At 38.4% G+C, this 19,744-nt stretch overlaps 1 protein-coding gene across 1 annotated transcript in view; it reads right to left on the bottom strand.

Moving 5' to 3' along the window:
* Nucleotides 1-19,744, bottom strand: part of CUNH11orf49 (chromosome unknown C11orf49 homolog) — a 188,439-nt gene that overhangs the window by 99,377 nt on the left and 69,318 nt on the right. The window contains exon 3 of the mRNA XM_032414056.1: nt 3,487-3,617. Within this exon, the coding sequence (XP_032269947.1) occupies nt 3,487-3,617 (131 nt within the window). The remainder of the gene's footprint in view (nt 1-3,486; nt 3,618-19,744) is intronic.

Raw genomic sequence — 19,744 nt, 5'->3', positions numbered from 1 at the left:
TAAGGAGTACTGAATTTTGTTCTGGTATACAGTTAAGTTACTTGCAGATAGACGCATTTAATCCTTTTTGTTTTTAAGCTGCTAAGGGCTCTATCCAGTGTCAATGCCCTATGTACTTTGAGGTTTCTCCACTTTGGCTGGTAGCGGCATGAACTATTCCTAGCCCTGTGTATACTCCAGGAACTGTTTGGCCTACTACTGTTTTCTGGTGGTTCTTTTTCCAACCCACACATGTGCAGAGTTTGTAGCCAGAGACTCAAATACCCACTTGCAGCTCTCTGGAGCTTCCTAAGCAACTCCCTCCTCTTTGGTACTCTGCCCTGCAAATTCTGGCCACCGTGGCCTCTCCAAACCCCAATCTCTGCCTCCTCAACTCAGTAAGACTGCTGTGCTCTTTGGATCTCCTCTCCTGTACTGTTGCTTGGCAACTGCCTCTCAGAGACCACAGTCCCAGATTAACTGTTGTTTAATATCTGAAAGAGTTGTTTCAGATACATTGTTTGATTTTCTAGTTGTTTATGGCAGGAGGACAATTCCCTAAGTTAGTACTTCTTCATGGGCAGAAGAGGAAGTAGCTCTCGTTCTTTTATTAAATGAAATATACATATACATATTTGTTCATTTGTAAAAGCACAAAGCTCAAAATTAAATTCTAACAAACTAAAAATAAACTGTGGACAATAGCTTTTTTTTTTTTTTAAGATTTTATTTATTCATTTGAGAGAGAGAGAGAGACAGAGGAGAGCACAAGCAAGGGGAGAGGCAGAGAGAGAGGGAGAAGCAGACTCCCCGCTGAGCCAGGAGCCAGACATGGGGCTCGATCCCAGGCCCTGGAGATCATGACCTGAGCTGAAGGCAGACGCCCAGCCATCTGAGCCACCCAGGCGCCCCGACAATAGCTCTTTTGAGCCAATATCTCTAAACAGAAGTGAAGATTTACTTCAGGGAATTTTAATCTTTGCCAGACTTGGAAAATTCAGATTGATCTTTCACACTGAAAGAAATACCAAAGTGAGAAGTTGAATTTTAAAGGCTTATTACATATGAATAGGTCTTTTTGCTTCCAAGACTCTAAAGTTGCCTAGATAGCAAGAGGTTCACTAAACCTTCATGAGGTTATTTGAATTTCAGACACAGGAAAATTAGCGTCATTCAGTACTCAGTCATGCAGAAACGACACTGCATCCCTATACTTGCTAAAAACTGGGATAAACCATTTCTTGCCAGAAGGCATCAGGTCCTTAGTTTTCTACAGGTGGCTTCATTTTTAGATGTTATGCTGGAACTCTGATCTTCTTTTGCTGTTTCCCAGAAGACCTAGTTTCTTCTTGATAATGCTAAAATATGTACAAGATGTTCTAAGGAAGTCATCTGCAGAAGAACAATATAATATCAGCTCCTCTGAGTAGGAGTCAGGTACGTGGCATTCTAATTGAAAAAATGGGGCTTAATAAGTACTTTCTTTTGGAACTTTGCCTCTGAGTGTTTTTGCTTGTTCTGGATTAAAATTGGGAACTGACACACTTCGGGACTGAAAGCTGTTCTAAAGTTTCCTGGAAGAAACTGAGAATATATTAAAATGATTTAACTGAAGATTTTAGGATCACCTAGATGCAAATGTTGCATTTGGTCTTTAAGAAATCAGAGGCTGTCTGATTAAGAAGCCTAACAATAAATATCCAGCATAAAATCTAGGTCTTGTTTATGGTACAGGAAAAACAGGGAGAACTTGGAGCTGCTTCCTCTTAGCAGCTGGATGAATCACTGACAGCTGCTGTACGAAAGGTAAAGAAACCTACATCTGCTCAGAGTCCAAATGCTATATGGATCCCTTGTGATAGTAAACAGATTCTGGAAGAGGCCCCACTTTTAAATCAGGAAAAGAATTAAGGAGATCTAAAGACTGTTTTCCATAGTTATCTCCATGTGCCTATTCCACAAAAACCAGCTCTAGCTGTATGCACCATTCTTCAATAGAGTGAGTATTCAATAAATATCTGCTGACTGACTAAGGGACTGGGAAAGGATTGGGAAAAACAGGTTCTGATGAAATACTACAGACTTTACCTGTACACTCACAGCTCCCAGTTTTGTTTATGTAGAGACCAATGGGTTAGTTTCTCTGAGGTAGTTCACTTAAAATTGAGTCCACTTTGATTTTTGTCCACTAGTGCATATAGTCAATAAAGGAGATGATGCTATTCTCAGTACACTAAGTATTTCTGCTCAATAGTGTAATTGAGATGGATAGTCTCTTGAGTTACATGTCACAGAAGCTGTGATTAGAATAATAAAAAGAATAGAAATAACATATTAGCATCTTAGTAAATTTGGGTTTGGTTCTTATTATCTCTTACTACTGCAAATCTCCTAACTATGCTCTCTGCCTCCAGACTCACCCTCTAAGTCATTTCTTTTCTTTTTTTCTTTTAAAGATTTTATTTATTTATTTGACAGAGAGTGAGAGAACACAAGCAGGGGGAGTTGCAAAGGGAGAGGGAGAAGCAGACTTCCCGCTGAGCAGGGAGCCCAACACATGGGGCTCAATGGCAAGATCCTGAGAGAGCTGAAGGCAGATGCTTAACCAACTGAGCCACCCAGGCGCCCCACCCTCTAAGCCATTTCTATACTGCCTTTCAAATGATCTTTCTAGAACTCAGATATCATCACACCATTCTTCTGAATAAAATCCTTTAACCTACAGAATAAAATCTGACTTCTTTTTTTATGGCAAAAATGATCTTTCAGACCTGACTCTTCTATTCTTCACAGGCTCATCTCCGCTAACCCCCTTCACAAACTCTAGCCATTCTGATCTTCTCAATGTCTTAAATATTCCAGGTTCTTTTATGATTTTACAGCACAGCACATGCTCTACCTAGAATGTCTTTCTTTCCTTTATCCATGTAGATAACTCCTACTCTTCCTTCCCAAATTAGACCAAACAACCAGTTCTCAGGAGAACCTTCTCTAATCTATTCGTTCCCCTTTCTCTAACAATAGTGTCCCCGTCCTACCCCCACCCTCCACTCAGGAGTTTCCTTCTTTGTATTCATATCATTTCTTCAATTTGCTGCATGTATTTTAATATCTGCCAAGAGCAAAAGCTCTGGAGTCAGACTGCCTGGGTATGAATCCCACCCCAGCATTTGTTGTATAACCTTGTCAAGTTACTTAACCTCTCTGATCCCCAGTTTCATTAGCTATAAGATGGGGATGATAGTATCTACCACAGAGAGCTGTTGTGAAGAGTAATAAATCACCACACATAAAGTGTTCAGAGCTGCACTTGGCTCCTAATAGATATCATTAGTGATGGTGTTGGTACTAGTAATGGTGGTAGTTTCTGTGACACAAGACAATAGCTCCTCAAAAGTAAGGGGAGCCTCGAATAGCATGTACTCAAACAGTATTTATAAGAACAAAAGAAAGACAGAAGTTTGGAAGGAAGAAAAGAAGGCAAGAAAAGAATTTACGAAGACTTACCGCCATTTTTGCCCACAGTTCGGAAGCATTTCCAGAAGGCCCGTAAGAATGATGCCCTATTGTGAGGGGTGGCTTGGATGAAGCTGAATTCCCGAAAGAGAATGTGAGTTCCCTGACATACGCTGTTAAAACTGCAAAGAGAAAAATCAAGGAATCATCATTAGAGGAAGAGATATGGAAGGCTGGAATCAGAATAAAAAATCAAGACCACACAGAACCATTGCCAAAAAGGAGGAAAATCTTTTCTCTCCAACAAAACTCTGAACTATAGATTAGACCAAGTCTTTCAATGAAGAAATCCCTTCATATAACCATATCCTTCTGAAAACTCTTGGAGTCCAATTCCTCTGAGTGTTTCCTACCTCCCACATATATGCACTGAGGGAGTTTTAATCAGTCACGGGAGCATCTCAAATAGAGGGAAATCTTTCAGTCTTTAACTGGATGACATTGGCACTTGTACCTTTTTGGAGAATACTTCTCCTTCTACCACATTTGGAATCATTATTTCTGTACTCTCTCTGACCTACCTCAGCTGCCATAAGAACAACACGGCTCATGGGGACATAACTGGATTGTCTGTTCCAGTTTGGGGGTGATGGATACCTTTTTGACAATAACCTCAGAGGCAAAGCCATGTGCCAAAGGATACGAAAGGTTTCAAATAGAACATTAAGGCAAATAAGAGGAACAAGGGTAAAAAGTGGCCCCTGAATGAGAGTATGAAGCAAAGCCCCAGGGCCCAAGTGAGTCATTGTTTAAGCTGGGCCGGATAAGGGGAAAAAATATACTCCATTGCCTTTGGGTTCTTCTGCCAAAGAAATAAAGGCTGTAGAGCCTGGCGTAATCTAAAAATGGAAATTCCACCAAAGAATAGGCAATTATCCAGTAATCATCACAACTAAAGGCAGACTTCAGGTTCCAGAAAACTCCTAAATTCCCTGACAAGTAAATCATGAGTGGAAAATATGTTAATCTTTGTAGAGAAGCAGGCATTAAACTGAAGATGGCAAAGCAATAGAGAGACAGTGGAAATTCCAAATGCCACTTTTCATTTGCTGACAATTTAAAGTGGGAGCAAAGCTGAATCTCTGAACCAAACAGGAAAAAATTTCAGGAGTCATCTGTTCCATCTTCCTTTTCCCTGACCAAGTTCTGAGGGAAGCATCTAACCTGTCTTTAACATAGAGTATGTTATCACTTAAGATAAAATTAGCCTCTTCCTGTTAATATTAACAACATTGTATGAAAAAAGCAAATTACATGCTCTTCTCCCTGTGGAAAACTAGTGTAGAAATCTACTTCTGACACACTATGAGGAAGCATGAGGAAAACATCTGGTAAAGAATTATGTTAGAAGAGAACTTTTTAAAAAAGTATCGCAAGTGTTAAACATGCAGTTTGCAATGCTGTTGTCTTGAGCAAAGGAAAATGAAAAATAAAGCAAATGAGCTGTTACAGGTAATGGAGTAGGTCACATTTCTAGCAAATGAAGTCTAAAATGATAACAATCTAGTTTAAATTTATGAAGCTATCCAGCAAAGAATCAGTCCCAAAGTATGCTTCATACCCCCCATGGGAAAAAAGCTGGTGTCTAGGTCATAATCTGGTCTGTAAAGAAACTCACACTAGTGAAATTATATCCTCAGTGTAGCTTTTTAAAAATATATTTTTTAGGGGTGTTTGGGTGGCTTAGTGGGTTGAGAGTCCGACTCTTGGTTTCAGCTCAGATCATGATCTCAGAATTATGAGATTGAGCCCAACCCCGGGCTCCATGCTCAGCAGGGAGTCTGGTTGAGATGCTCTCTCTCCCTCTCCCTCTGCCCCTCTACCATGCCCCCCCAGCTTGCTCGCTCGTGCTCTCTGTCTAAAAGTAATTAAATCTTTAAAAAATATGTATCTTTTTTAAAACTAGGGAATAATTTATGCACTGAAGAATCTGGCTGAGACTCATTGTACGGATAAGAATTTACATAAGAAGTTATAAAATAAGAATTTTAAAAAACAAACTGATAGACCAAGGACATATAATATTGAATACAAAAAGATTTATATTTCCACTACTGTCTTAAGATCATCCCTACCAATAAAATTTAGCTGGTCAGTATAGAGATCATAATCACTTTACTTAAAGAGTTAGTAGGTAATATAATCAGTGAAAACTCTTTTAGATAAGATGGCTGTAAAAAAAAAAGCAGAAAATACAATATATTGCTCAAAGCTTTACTGTTTCTCCTCAACCTGAAATAACTTTTCCCTACCTCCATCTGTTAAAATTCTATCCAGTTTCTCAGGACCATCTCAAATGCCACATTTTGCATGAAGTTTTTTCCTGATTTTATACTCATGCCCAATTCTCATCATGCCTCACTTATAACTAACTCTCTACTGGTACTCCAAATCTGCTGCCTTTGAAAAAAGTTACTGGACTTATATCGCCTACAAGACTGTAAGTTCTATGGAGTAAGTAATTAGGCTGTATTCATCTTGGTCTCCATCACATTATCTAACATGTAGTACATACTACTCCATAAATGCCTTTGGTAGTTGATTTAGAAAGATTAGAAAGAATAGATAAGTAATACCAGGGAAAAGTATCAGATTTATATTTGTAGTCAGCCACACTGGAAATACTGAAGTCAACATTTTATAACCTTTTTAAAAGTCCAGGACTTTGGCCTGATATTAGCATTGTAGTATTGCAATACCAACTTTGTTTTGATTAGTATTTGCCTGGTATATCTTTTCCTATGCTTTTAATTTTAATCCTTCTGGGTCATTTTGTTTTAGATATTTCTCTTGTAAGTAGTATATAGTTGGATTTTGCTTTTTACCCAAACTTACAGTCTCTGTATTTTAATAAGTCAGTTTTTAAAAAATATATTTGATTAATTTTTGCCATCTTATTATGTCTTTTCCATGAATATTTTTTCTTTGGCTTTTCTTTTCCTGCTTTCTATTGTGTTAGGAAAGTTTTTTCTTTTCTTTCTTTCTTTTTTTTTAAGATTTTATTTATTTTGAGAGAGAGAGAGAGCGGGGCGGGGGAGGGCAGAGGCAGAGAGAATCTCACGCAGACTCCACACTGAGAACAGAGACTGAGGCGGGGCTCGATCTCAAGACCCTGAGATAATGTCCTGAGCTGAAATCAAGAGTCAGACCTCAACCGACTGAGCTACCCAGATGCCCCAATTTTTTCTTTTCTTTTTTTTAAAGATTTTATTTATTTATTTGGCAGAGAGAGACACAGCAAGAGAGGGAACACAAGTGGGGGGAGTGGGAGAGGGAGAAGCAGGCTTCCCGCAGAGCAGGGAGCCCGATGCGGGGCTCGATCCCAGGACCCTGGGACTATGACCTGAGCCAAAGGCAGACGCCTAACGACTGAGCCACCCAGGCGCCCCTAATTTTTTTCTTTTATAATTATTTTCTCCCCCCCTTTGTTACATTGGAAGCTATGACAGAATCTGTAACTTCTTAGAATTCCTCTTAAAAATTCAACATACATATTTAGCTACAGTTTTCCTTTTTTTTAATTGAAGTATAGTTGACATACAACGTTATATTAGTTTCAGATGTACAGCACAGTGATTTCGACAATTCTATACATAATGCAGTGCTTACCACGGTAAGTGCAGGCACCATCTGTCACCATACAGAGTTATTACAGTATTATTGACTATATTACCTACACTGTGCTTTTCATCCCTGTGACTTATTTATTTTATAACTGGAAGATAGTACCTCTTAATCCCCTTCACCTATTTTGCCCATCCCCGACCCCCTCCTCTCTGGCAACCATCAGTTTGTTCTCTGTATTTACGAGACTGTTTCTGTTTGTGTATGTCATGAGCACACTATGAAGGTACACACGTGAGTTATGTCTTTCCACATTGTCAGCTTTATTCAGTCATAAAACAAGGTTAACGTAATTATAAAGCAGGTTCAGGATTCCAAACTCAATGACATTTCACCATGTGATTAACTTGGCTTCTTACATGGCACACAAAGCAAAACACAAGACCTAAGTCACACGACAAACAAGATAACACGGTGGGGGGGGGGGGGGGGTTGGGTAGGAAGTGAACAAACCAAACGCGAAGTCAGTCTGTGGGTGCACAGTTGAGATAAGGCCGCAGGCCAGGCCGGGTCAGCTCTTGGCACTACTGCTTATTCTGTTCAAGCAGTGGAGGATCTCAGTTCTGTTCGGAGATCAATCAGGCAGAGCCTTCGGCAGTGGCTGCCTTTTTTAAGTGCTCAGACATTGAGGGGTCAGTGTCTGGAGAGTCTACAGTTTGCTGCAAAACTCCTTCCTTTTTAAAGGGATTTAATCAGTCTTGAGACCTCCTGTGCTTCTCCTAGTTATCAGTTCTGGGGTGTTGTCAGCTGGTGCTGGTCTCAGTGATATCTGATAGCTTCAGAACCCTTAACTCCATCTTTCTCTCTACAGTGTATGTTTGTTTGTTCATTTGTTTTGTTTTTTGGAATCCACATATAATTGAAATCATATTGTATTTGTTTTTCTCTGAGTTATTTCACTTAGCATTATACCCTGTAGGTTCATCCCTGTTGTCCGAAATGACAAGATTTCCTTCTTTTTATGGCTGAGTAATATTCCATTGTATATGTATACCAAACCTTCTTTACCCATTCATCTATTGATGGACACTTAGGTTGCTTCTATATCTTGGCTATTGTAAATAATGCTACAATAAATGTGGATGCATAGATCTTTTCAAATTAGTAGTTACACATTTTTTAAAATGTCAAGTCACTCATTATTTTTATTACTCTCCAAAGCAAGACAAGAAGCAAAGCACACTCTAAATAACCTATGAGCACTTTTCTCATCTTCTGATATTATTTTCTAGATTTTGACTTCTATCTTTTAAATTAAAAACTTTTTTAATATGGTAAAATGCTTATAATACTTACTATTTTAGCCATGATATTTATCATTTTAACTACTGTAAGTGTACAATTCAGTGGCTTAAATACATTCACAATGCCGTTAACCATTACCATTATCTATTCACAGAATTTTATCATTATCCCCAACAAAAACCCTATATATATTAGACAGTAATTCCCCCTTCCACCTTCCTCCCAGACTTTGGTATCCTCTATTCTACCCTATCTCTATGCATTTGTCTATTCTAGGTAACTCTTATAAGTGGAGCTGTACAATATTTGCCCTTGTGTGTCTGGCTTCTTTCTTTTTTCTTTTTTAAGATTTTATTTATTTATTTATTTATTTATTTATTTGAGAGAGAGAGCACAAGTTGGGGGGAGAAACAGAGGCAGAGAAAGAAGCAGGCTCCCCACTGAGCAGTGAGCCTGATGTGGGGCTTGATCTCAGAATCCTGAGATCATGACCTGAGCCGAAGGCAGATGCTTAACCAACTGAGCCACCCAGGCGCCCCTTTTTTCTTTTTTTAAAGATTTTATTTATTTATTTATTTTAGAGACAGAGAAAGAGAGAGCATGCACCAACAAGCAGAGGGAGGGGCAGAGAGGGAGGGAGAGAGAGAGAGAATCTCAAGCAAACTCTTCACTGAGTGTGGAGCCCCATGTGGGGCTCGGTCCTACAACCCTGAGACCATGATTGAGCTGAAACTAAGAGTGGAAACCCAACCCCCTGAGCCACCCAGGCATCCCTGGCTTATTTCACTAAGTTTTTAAGGTCCATCCATGTTGGGCTTATATCAAATTTCATTCCTTTTTAAGGATAAATAATATGCCATTGTAGGTATATACCACATTTGTTTATTCATTCATCTGCTGATGAACACATGGGTTGTTTCTACCTTTTGGCTACTATGAATAATGCTTCTATGAACACTGGTGTACAAATACCTCTTCTTCAAATATCCTGCTTTCAGTTCTTCTGGGTATATACCCAGAGGTGGAATTGTTGTGTCATATAGTAATTGTATATTTAAATTTTTGAGAAAACACCAAACTGTATTCCTGGTGGCTGCACTATTTTATCTTCTCATAGCAGTGCACAAGGGTTCTAATCCTTACCAACATTTTTCCTCTTTTCCTATTTTTTTTTTAATAGCCATGCTAGTAGGTGTGAAGTGGTATACCTCACTGTGGTTTTGATTTGTATTTTCTCATTGAGTAAGATGTGCTGATCATCTTTTCATGTACTTATTGGACATGTGTATATTTTCTTTGGAGAAATGCCTATTTAAGTCCCTTGACTATTTTTTAATAAATTTTTTTGTTGTTGGGTTGTAGGAGTTCATTATATAATCTGGATATGAATCCCTTATCAGATATATAATTTGAAAATATCTTCTCTCATTCTGCAGGTTGTCTTCTTGCCTTCTTGATAGTACACTTTGAAGTACAAAAAGTTCTTAATTTTGATGAAGTCCATTTTATCAATTTTTTTTCTTTTGTTCCCTATGCTTTTGCTGTGATAACCATAAAATCGTTGCCAATTATAATGCCATAAGGATATTTGGTTGTTTTCTTCTCAGAGTTTTATAGTTTTAGCTCTTAAATTTAGGTCTTTGATCCATTTGGAGTTAATTTTAATTTTTATTTTTTTATAATTTATTTATTTTAGAGAGAGTGAGCAGGGGGAGGGGCAGAGAGAGAGGGACAGATAGAATCCCTCAAGCAGACTCCCTGCTGAGTGTGGAGCCGGATGCAGGGCTAAACTCCAGGACCTTGAGATCCTGATCTGAGCCAAAATCAAGAGCCAGCCGCTTAACCAACTGAGTCACCCAGGCACCCTGAGTTAACTTTTATATAAGGTATAAGGTCTGGGTCAACTCTCTTCTTTTGCATGTGAATACCTAGTTTCCCCAGAACCATTTGCTGGAAAGATTTGTTGAATAGTCCTTTCCCCAGTGAACAGCACCCTTGTTGAAAATCAATTGACCATACATATGAGGGTTTGTTTCTGGGCTCTCTATTCTATTCCAGTGGTCTATATGTCTGTCTTTGTGCCAATACATACTGTTTTCAGTACTGTAGTAAGTACTGTAGTACTGTATATTAAGTTTCAAAGTTAGGAAGTTTGAGTCTTCCAACATCATTCTTCTTTTTTAAGATTGTCCTGGCTTTCTGAAGTCCCTTGTAATTCCATGTGAATTTGAGGATCAGCTATTCGATTTCTGTGAAAAGTCTGTTTGAATTTCGGTAGAGATTGTGTTGAATCTGTAGATTTCTTTGGATGGTACTAACATCTTAACAATGTTAAAAGTCTTCCTACCCATAAACACAGGATGTCTTTCCATTTATATAGGTCTTTTTAGATTTCATTTAGCAGGGTTTTGCAGTTTTCAGTGTGCAAATCTTTTACTTTCTTGGTTAAATTTATGCCTTGGATGCCTGGGGTGGCTCAGTTGGTTAAGCGTCCAACTCTTGGTTTCAGTTCAAGTCATGATCTCAGGGTGGTGGGATCGAGCCCCACATCAGGCTCCACACTCAGTGTAGAGTCTCTTTGAGAATCTCTTCCTCTCCTTCTGTCCCTCCCCCTGCTCATGCATGCATGCATGCACTCTCTCTCTAAAATAAATAAATAAATAAAATCTTCAAAAAAATTTATCCCTAAGTATTTAATTCTTTTAGTTGCTATTATAAATAGAATTGCTTTCTTAATTTCCTTTTGACTGTTGACTACCAGTGTATAAAAACAAAACTGATTGGGGCACCCGGGTGGCTCAGTCGGTTAAGCATCTATCTTTGGCTCAGGTCATGATCCCAGGGTCCTGGGATCAAGCCCCACATGGGGCTCCCTGCTCAGTGGGGAGCCTGCTTTTCCCTCTCCCTCTGCCGCTCCCCCTGATTGTGCTCTCTTGCTCTCTCTCAAATAAATATTTAAAAAAAACCCACACAACTGATTTTTGTGTGTTGATTTGGTATCCTGCATCTTTGCTGAATTTATTAGGACTAGTAGACTTTTTGTGGATTCTTTGGGATTTTCTACACATAGGATCATGTCATCTGCAAATAGTTTTACCTTTTCCTTTCCAATTTGGATAAACCTTATTTCTTTTGACTTCTACCTTTTTAAATGTAAAAAATTACTCATTACTTTTAAAGGTCAATAGTTAATTAAGTTTATCAACATATCAATTTTCATGCTCACTACTATTCTTCATTGTGTTCCTTCCCTCTTTGTTCAATTATTTTCTTGCTAAAGTACATCATCCTTTCAGACAGGTCCACAATCACTTATCACTTTGGACCTCTCTATTTTGGAATTGACAAATTTTTGGATTTTATAAAGGCAATAAGTTGCACAAACCAGATGTGATATAGCACCCCCAGTGGGGCTGGGGTAGCAGCCCATAGTCAAGCATATTAAAATTTCCACAGTGAAACATATATTTACATTAAGAAGAATAAATAAAGAGCAAAGATAGTCTCATAAACTAGTCCAGGTTAGGTTTGCTCCCAAATGAGTCTGCAGAAAACTCAGCAAAAACAACTTCAGGTTTTCTATGCTCTTTTGATTTCAAATTGTGAATTTCTGAATATTCACAGACCTGTTGTTTTTGCAAAAGCCTGTGGGTGGTAAATGCTCTCAGTTTTCATTTTCTTGAAAATATCTTTATTTACCCTCTGGAGTAATGGTTTAACCAGGTGGAGAATTCTGGGTTGTCATTTATCTTCTCTCAGCACTTCGAAGATACTACTCCATTGTCATCTAGCATCTATCACTGTTGTCAAGAGGCCATCTGTCAAACTCCTGTCATTCCTCGTGGAGTTAATCATTCTTACCATTCATATAAGCTATTTTCTTTATCATTAATGTTCTGTGGATTCTATAATGTGTCTATCATGTAGGTATATTTTTAGTTATCTTGCTCAACACTTTAATCTGACTTATGTCTTTTGTCTCAGAGAATATCTTTTAAAATATTGCTTCACTGCCATCCTCTCTAACCTTTTCTTCTCCTAGTAGATGTACTAAAATGTTTCTCTTCTGTGTCCTTTCATAATTTTCATCTTTTATCTTTGTGTTGTACTTAGTATTATCTTCCAAATTATGAATTCTTTTTTCTTTTATGTCTGGTCTAAAGTTTATTCTCTCTGTTGAATTTTTTATTTTTATTTATTTTTTAATGACCATGTTTTAATGTTTTTATTTTTTAAGATTTATTTAGGGGCACCTGCGTGGCTCAGTCATTGTCTGCCTTCGGATTGGGTCATGGTCCCGGGGTCCTGGGATTGAGCCCCGCATCGGCCTCCCTGCTCAGTGGGAAGCCTGTTTCTCCCACTCCCACTCCCCCTGCTTGTGTTCCCTCTCTCTCTGTGTCTCTTGTCAAATAAATAAATCTTTTTTTAAAAAAAAAAAGATTGATTGATTGATTTTAAAGAGAGAGAGAGAGCAAGAGCACAAGTGGGAGGGCCAGAGGGAGAGGGAGAGAGGATCTCAAGCAAACTCTGCACACTGAGTGCAGAGCCCGACATGGGGCTTGATCTCACAACCTTGAGATCATGACCTGGGCCAAAACCAAGAGCTGGACACTTAACTGACTGTGCCACCCAGGAGCTCCTGTTGAATTTTTTAAAACATCCATAACTTTTTTACTTCTAGAATGTTTAATCGGTGTTTTAAAGAATTTACATGGTTTTGTTTCTGCTTCCCAATTTTTGTTCTCTATTTTTCCTCTCAAGTTTTTATTTCAATCCCATACAGTGTAATATTACCGTACAGTGTAATATTAATTTCAGGTTTAGAAATTCAGTGATTCAGGGGCGCCTGGGTGGCTCAGTCATTAAGCGTCTGCCTTTGGCTCAGGTCATGATCCCAGGGTCCTGGGATCGAGCCCCACATCGGGCTCCCTGCTTGGTGGGGAGCCTGCTTCTCCCTCTCCCACTCCCCCTGCTTGTGTTTCCTCTCTCGCTGTGTCTCTCTCTGTCAAATAAATAAATAAAATCTTAAAAAAAAAAAAAAGAATTCAGTGATTCAGCACTTACATACAACACAGTGCCCTCCTTAATCCCCATCACAAGTGCCCTCCTTAATCCCCATCACCCATCTAGCCCATCCACCCACCCACCTCCCCTCTGGTAACCAGCAGTTTGTTCTCTATAATTAAGAGTCTGTTTTATGGTTTGCCTCTGTCTCTTTTTTTTTCCCCCATGTTCATTTGTTTTGTTTCTTAAATTCCACATATGAGTGAAATCACATGGTATTTGTCTTTCTCTGACTTATTTCGCTTAGTATAGTGCACTCTAGTTCCATCCACATCATTGCAAATGACAATATTTCATTCTTTTTTATGGCTGAGTAATATTCCTGTGTGTGTGTGTGTGTGTGTGTGTGTGTGTGTGTGTACTACAACTTATTTATCCATTCATTAGTCGATTAACATTTGGGCTCTTTCCATAATTTGGTTATTATTGATAAGGCTGCTATAAACATCAGGGTACATGTATCCCTTCAAATTAGTATTTTTGTATCCTTTGGGTAAATACCTAGTAGTGCAATTGCTAGATCATAGGGTCGTTCTATTTTTAACTTTTTGAGGAACTTCCATACTGTTTTCCAGATTGCCTGCACCAGTTTGCATTTCCACCAACAGTGTAATAAGTTTCCCATTTCTCTGCATCCTCGCCAACACCTGTTGTTTCCTGCGTTATTAATTTTAGCTATTCTGACAGGTGTGAGGTGATATCTCATTGTTGTTTTGATTTGTATTTCCCTGATGATGAGTGATGTTGAACATCTTTTCATGTGTCTGTTGGTCATCTGTATGCCTTACTTGGAAAAATGTCTATTTATGTCTTCTGCCCATTTTTAAACTGGATTATTTGTTTTTTGGGCAATAGATCAATGAAACCAGGAGCTGGGACTTGGAAAAAATTAATAAAATTGATAAACTCCTAGCCAGACTTATCAAAAAGAAAAGAGAAAGGATCCAAATAAATAAAATCACAAATGAGAGAGGAGAAATCAGAATCAACACCACAGAAATACAAATAATTATAAGAGAATATTATGAAAAACTATATGCCAACAAATTGGACAATGTGGAAGAAATGGATAAATTCCTAGAAATACATAAATTACCAAAACTGAAACGGGAAGAAATAGAAAACTTGAACACACTGATAACCAGCAAATAAACTTAATCAGTCATCAAAAATCTCCCAAGAAACAAAAGTCCAGGACCAGATGGCTTCATAGGTGAATTCTACCAAACATTTAAAGAAGAGTTAATACCTATTCTTCTCAAACTATTCCAAAAAATAGAAATAGAAGTAAAACTTCCAAATTCTTTCTATGAGTCCAGCATTACCTTGATAACAAAACCACATAAAGACTCCACTAAAAAAGAGAACTACAGGGGCACCTGGGTGGCTCAGTTGGTTAAGCATCTGACTCTTGATTTCAGCTCAGGTTATGATCTCAGGGTCCTGGGATCGAGCCCTGCATCAGGCTGTGCACTCAGTGGAGAGTCTGCTTGAGGATTCTCTCCCTCTCCTTCTGCCCCTCCCCCCTGCATTCTCTCTCTGTCTCTCAAATAAATAAATAAATCTTTTTAAAAAAGGTAACTACAGGTCAATATCTATGATGAACATGGATCCAAAAATTCTCAATGAAATACTAGCAAATAAAATCCAACTGTACGTTAAAAGAATCATTTACCACGATCGAGTGAGATTTATTCCTGGGCTTCAAGTACAGTTCAATATTTGCAAATCAGCCAATGTGATATACCATATTAATAAAAGCAAGGATAAGAACCATATGACCATATGATACTTCCAAGAGATGCAGAGAAAGCATTTGACAGAGTACGACATCCATTCATGATAAAAACCCTCGACAAAGTAGGGTTAGAGGGAACATACCTCAACATAATAAAGGCCATATACAAAAAACCCACAGCTAATATCATCCGCAATGGGCAAAAACCAAGAGCTTTCCCTTTATGATCAGGAATAAGACAGGGATGTCTGCTCTCACCACTGTTATTTAATATAGTAATGGAAGTCCTAGCCTCAGCAATCAGAGAACACAAAGAAATAAAAGGCATCCAAATTGGCAAGGAAGAAGTCAAACTTTCACTATTCGCAGATAACATGATACTCTATATAGAAAACCCGAAAGACTCCACCAAAAAATTGCTAGAACTGATACATGAATTCAGTAAAGTCACAGGATACAAAATCAACATATGGAAATCTGTTGCATTTCTACACACAAATAATGAAGCGCCAGCAAGAGAAATCAAGGAATCAATCCCATTTACAGCTGCACCAAAACCCATAGATACCTAGGAATAAACCTAACCAAAGAGGCAAAAGATCTGTACTCTGAAAAGTATAAAACACAGATGAAAGAAATTGAAGAGGATACAAAGAAAGGGAAAACATTCCATGTTCATGGATTGGAAGAACAAATATTGGGTTTATAAAAAGATTTTATTTATTTATTTGAGAGAGAGAGAGCAGGGGAGGAACAGAGGGGGAAGGAGAAGGAGGGGGAAAGAATCCCAAGCAGACACCGTGCTGAGTGCAGAGCCCAATGCAGGGGCAGACCTCACCACCCTGAGATCATGACCTGAGCCCAAACCAAGAGTCAGACGCTTAACTGACTGAGCCACCCAGGGGCCCCTGGAAAATCAAATATTGTTAAAATGTCTAGATTACCCAAAGCAATCTATAAATTTAATGTAATCCCTATCAAAATACCAACAGCATTTTTCACAGAGCTAAAACAAACAATCCTAAAATTTGTATGGAACCACAGAAGATCCTGCATAGCCAAAGCAATCTTGAAAAAGAAAAGCAAAGCTGGAGGCATCACAATTCCGGACTTCAAGTTATATAACAAAGCTGTAGTGATCAAGACAGTATGGTACTGGCACAAAAATAAACAGATCGCTCAATGGAACAGAATAGAAAACCCCAAAATGAACCCACACCTCTATGGTCAATTAATCTTTGACAAAGCAGGGAAGAATATCCAGTGGAAAAATGACAGTCTCTTCAACAAATGGTGTTGGGGAACTGGACAGCAACATGCAGAAGAATGAAACTGGACCACTTTCTTACACCATACACAAAAATAGACTCAAAATGGATTAAAGATCTAAATGTGAGACAGGAAACCATTAAAATCCTAGAGAAGAACACGGGCAGTAACCTCTGACATCAACCGTAGCAACTTCTTACTAGATATGTTACCTGAGGCAAGGGAAACAAAAGCAAAAATAAACAATTGGGACTTCATCAAAATAAAAAGCTTCTGTACAGCAAAGGAAACAAGCAACCAAACTAAAGGCAACCTACAGAATGGGAGAAGATATTTGCAAATAACATATCTGATAAAGGGTTAGTATCCAAAATTTATAAAGAACTTATAAAACTCAACACCCAAAACACAAATAATCCAGTTATTCTCTTTTTTAAATGATGACCATTCCTTTTTTATGTCCCTAAAGATCCTAAACTTTATTTCAAATTCAACTTAAAATAATTAATTAGTCTTATTTTCTCTGGAGTAAATTTATATTTCAATTGTAGGGTTTATTGGCTCTTTCTTAGTATTAGTTATTATATATTTTGGAATTTCAGCATGTAGACTCACCTTAAGTGGGAAGTTATCACTGTCTCCAGTTGCTCACTCCTTCACTCTCTCGTGAGGACAGATCCTAGTCTAGGATCAGATCGTATATTGGGTGAATTAAGGCTCCATTCCTAACGATATTGGGGATATCACAGAGACTGTCACTGAACCCTTGAGTAGCTCAGACCACTCAGTCCTGGTTGCAAGGTTGTCTGCTTCCTTTCATAGACCCAGGTTTTATATAAGCCATTTTCCAGGTAGCAATCATAATTTTTAAAAAAATCTCCTGCCCTGGGCACCTGGGTGGCTCAGTTGGTTAAGCGACTACCTTCGGCTCAGGTCATGATCCTGGAGTCCCAGGATGGGGTCCCGAATCAGGCTCCCTGCTCAGCAGGGAGTCTGCTTCTCCCTCTGACCCTCCCCACTCGCATGCTCTATCTCATTCTCTCTCTCAAATAAATAAATAATCTTTAAAAAATAAAAAAATTAAAAATCTCCTGCCCTGTGTGACACATTTAGTCTACTGTTCCATGAGAAATGAGCTCTCAGTTTCCTATGCTTGTTTCTGAACCCAGAACATAAGAGGCCTGTGGTTTTAGCCCCATTAGCATTGTGGTTTGTTTGGTTTCTCGCCCATAGATGAATTTATATTGATTTTACAAAATGGCTATGTCCTTTAAATTTTCTCTTCAGAAAATTTTATGTATCATTACCATGTGTTTGTAATGGATAAGAAAGCCAAATCATAAACACTGCAAGCCATTATAACCAGAAATCCACAACAAATTTTCTACCTGCATAAAAATGCACATTCTTGTTATTTTTCATTGTATTTAACTGAAATAAAAGTCTTTTAATAGACATCAATCTTGGGCGCCTGGGTGGCTCAGTTGGTTAAGCAACTGCCTTCGGCTCAGGTCATGATCCTGGAGTCCCGGGATTGAGTCCCGCATCGGGCTCCCTGCTCGGCAGGGAGTCTGCTTCTCCCTCTGACCCTCCTCCCTCTCATGCTCTCTGTCTCTCATTCTCTATCAAATAAATAAATAAAATCTTTAAAAAAAAAAAAAAAAATAGACATCAATCTTACCTCTAAAATCGAATAAAAATGTTCCTAAAAGTATTTTAAAGGCCACACAGAAGTATACCATAATGTCTTCCTCAAACAGATTTCTCCAAAACCAGTATTGAAATTTCATTGAGTAAATTCTTCCATTCTTTAAGTTGTTGGGTTTTTCTCTTGAGATTTCAATTGTTTTGTATTTTTACATAATTTCAAATTTACAGAAAAGTTGCAAGAATAGCACAAAGGATTCCCGAATACCCTTCACCTACATTACTCAAATGTGAATATTTTGTTACATGTACTCTCACTTAAACGCTCTTCCGCATACATATATAAATATTACTATTTTTCAGAACTGTTTAAGAGTTAGTTGTAAACATTATGCTCCTTTAACCCTAAATACAGCATATATTTCCTAAAAAAGAAGGAATTTCTCTTATGACCATGGTATAATGATCAAAATCAGAAAATTAAAATGGATACAATATTATTATCTAATTTACGGGCCTTATTTTTTTTAATTCATGTTTTTTTTTGAGAGAGAGAGCACACGCAAATGGGGGGAGGGAGGAGAGGGGGACTTGCAGACCCACAGTGGAAGGGGGGAAGTGCACGCAGCCAATCCTAGGACCCTGAGATCGTAAGATCATGACCTGAGCCAAAACAAGAGTCCGTTGTTTAATCGACTGAGCCACCCAGGCACCCCTAATCTATAGGCCTTATGATGAGTATTTCTAACCCCTGTTAAAGTATTTATTTAAAACTATGAGAAAAATTAGGTTGATGTTTCTTGAAAAACAAGAACAAAATGAAGATTCCTCTTAGAACCACTGTTATTTACTTATTTAGTAAGTAAGTAATTAGGCTCTATGCCCAATATGGAGCTTGAGCTCATAACCCTGAAATCAAGAGTCTCATGCTCTACTGACTGAGCCAGCCAGGCGCCCCAAACTGACTTCTATGTCCTTTTGACATGTCCACACAACTCTTTGATCACTTCTTACTTTTTGAAAGAAAAAGATGTTCCAGGCTCATCTTGTTCTTTCCCTACCCAATCCTAGAGCCAGCCATTTCTCCAAGAAGTACAAGTTGCTTTTATTAGAGGACTGTTGTTTAAAAACCTACGTAGATGCTGGATGTGTTCCAAATGTATCATTATTTCTAGGCTCTCCCAGAGTCAGGGTAAAGACAAATGAAGATTTATATATACCCACTCTGCACGTGTGCATACACACACATACACCTCTAGATTCATTTCTATATATCTAGCTATCTACATATATTAAAACCCATGAGTCCATTGATTCAATTCCAGCGCTACACAGGGCACATTCTAGCCTTTTCCCTTTTCATATCTGAAACTTCCTCTCTAATTCTCTAGTTGGTGTGACTGGGGAGTTGTGTTTAATGAGTACAGTTTCAGTTTGGAAAGATGAAGAAGTTCTGGAGATAGATGGTGGTGAGAGTTGCAGAACAATGTGAGTGTACTTGATGCCACAGAACTGTACACTTAAAAAATGGTTAAAATGGTTATTTTGGGGGCGCCTGGGTGGCTCAGTCGTTAAGCGTTTGCCTTTGGCTCAGGTCATGATCCCAGAGTCCTGGGATCGAGCCCCGCATCTGGCTCCCTGCTCCATGGGGAGCCTGCTTCT

This window comes from Phoca vitulina, unplaced genomic scaffold, assembly GCF_004348235.1.
Source record: "Phoca vitulina isolate PV1807 unplaced genomic scaffold, GSC_HSeal_1.0 scaffold16, whole genome shotgun sequence".
Classification (NCBI taxonomy): domain Eukaryota; kingdom Metazoa; phylum Chordata; class Mammalia; order Carnivora; family Phocidae; genus Phoca; species Phoca vitulina.
Note: the sequence above shows the minus strand (reverse complement) of the source record. Positions and strands in the feature narration are given on the sequence as shown.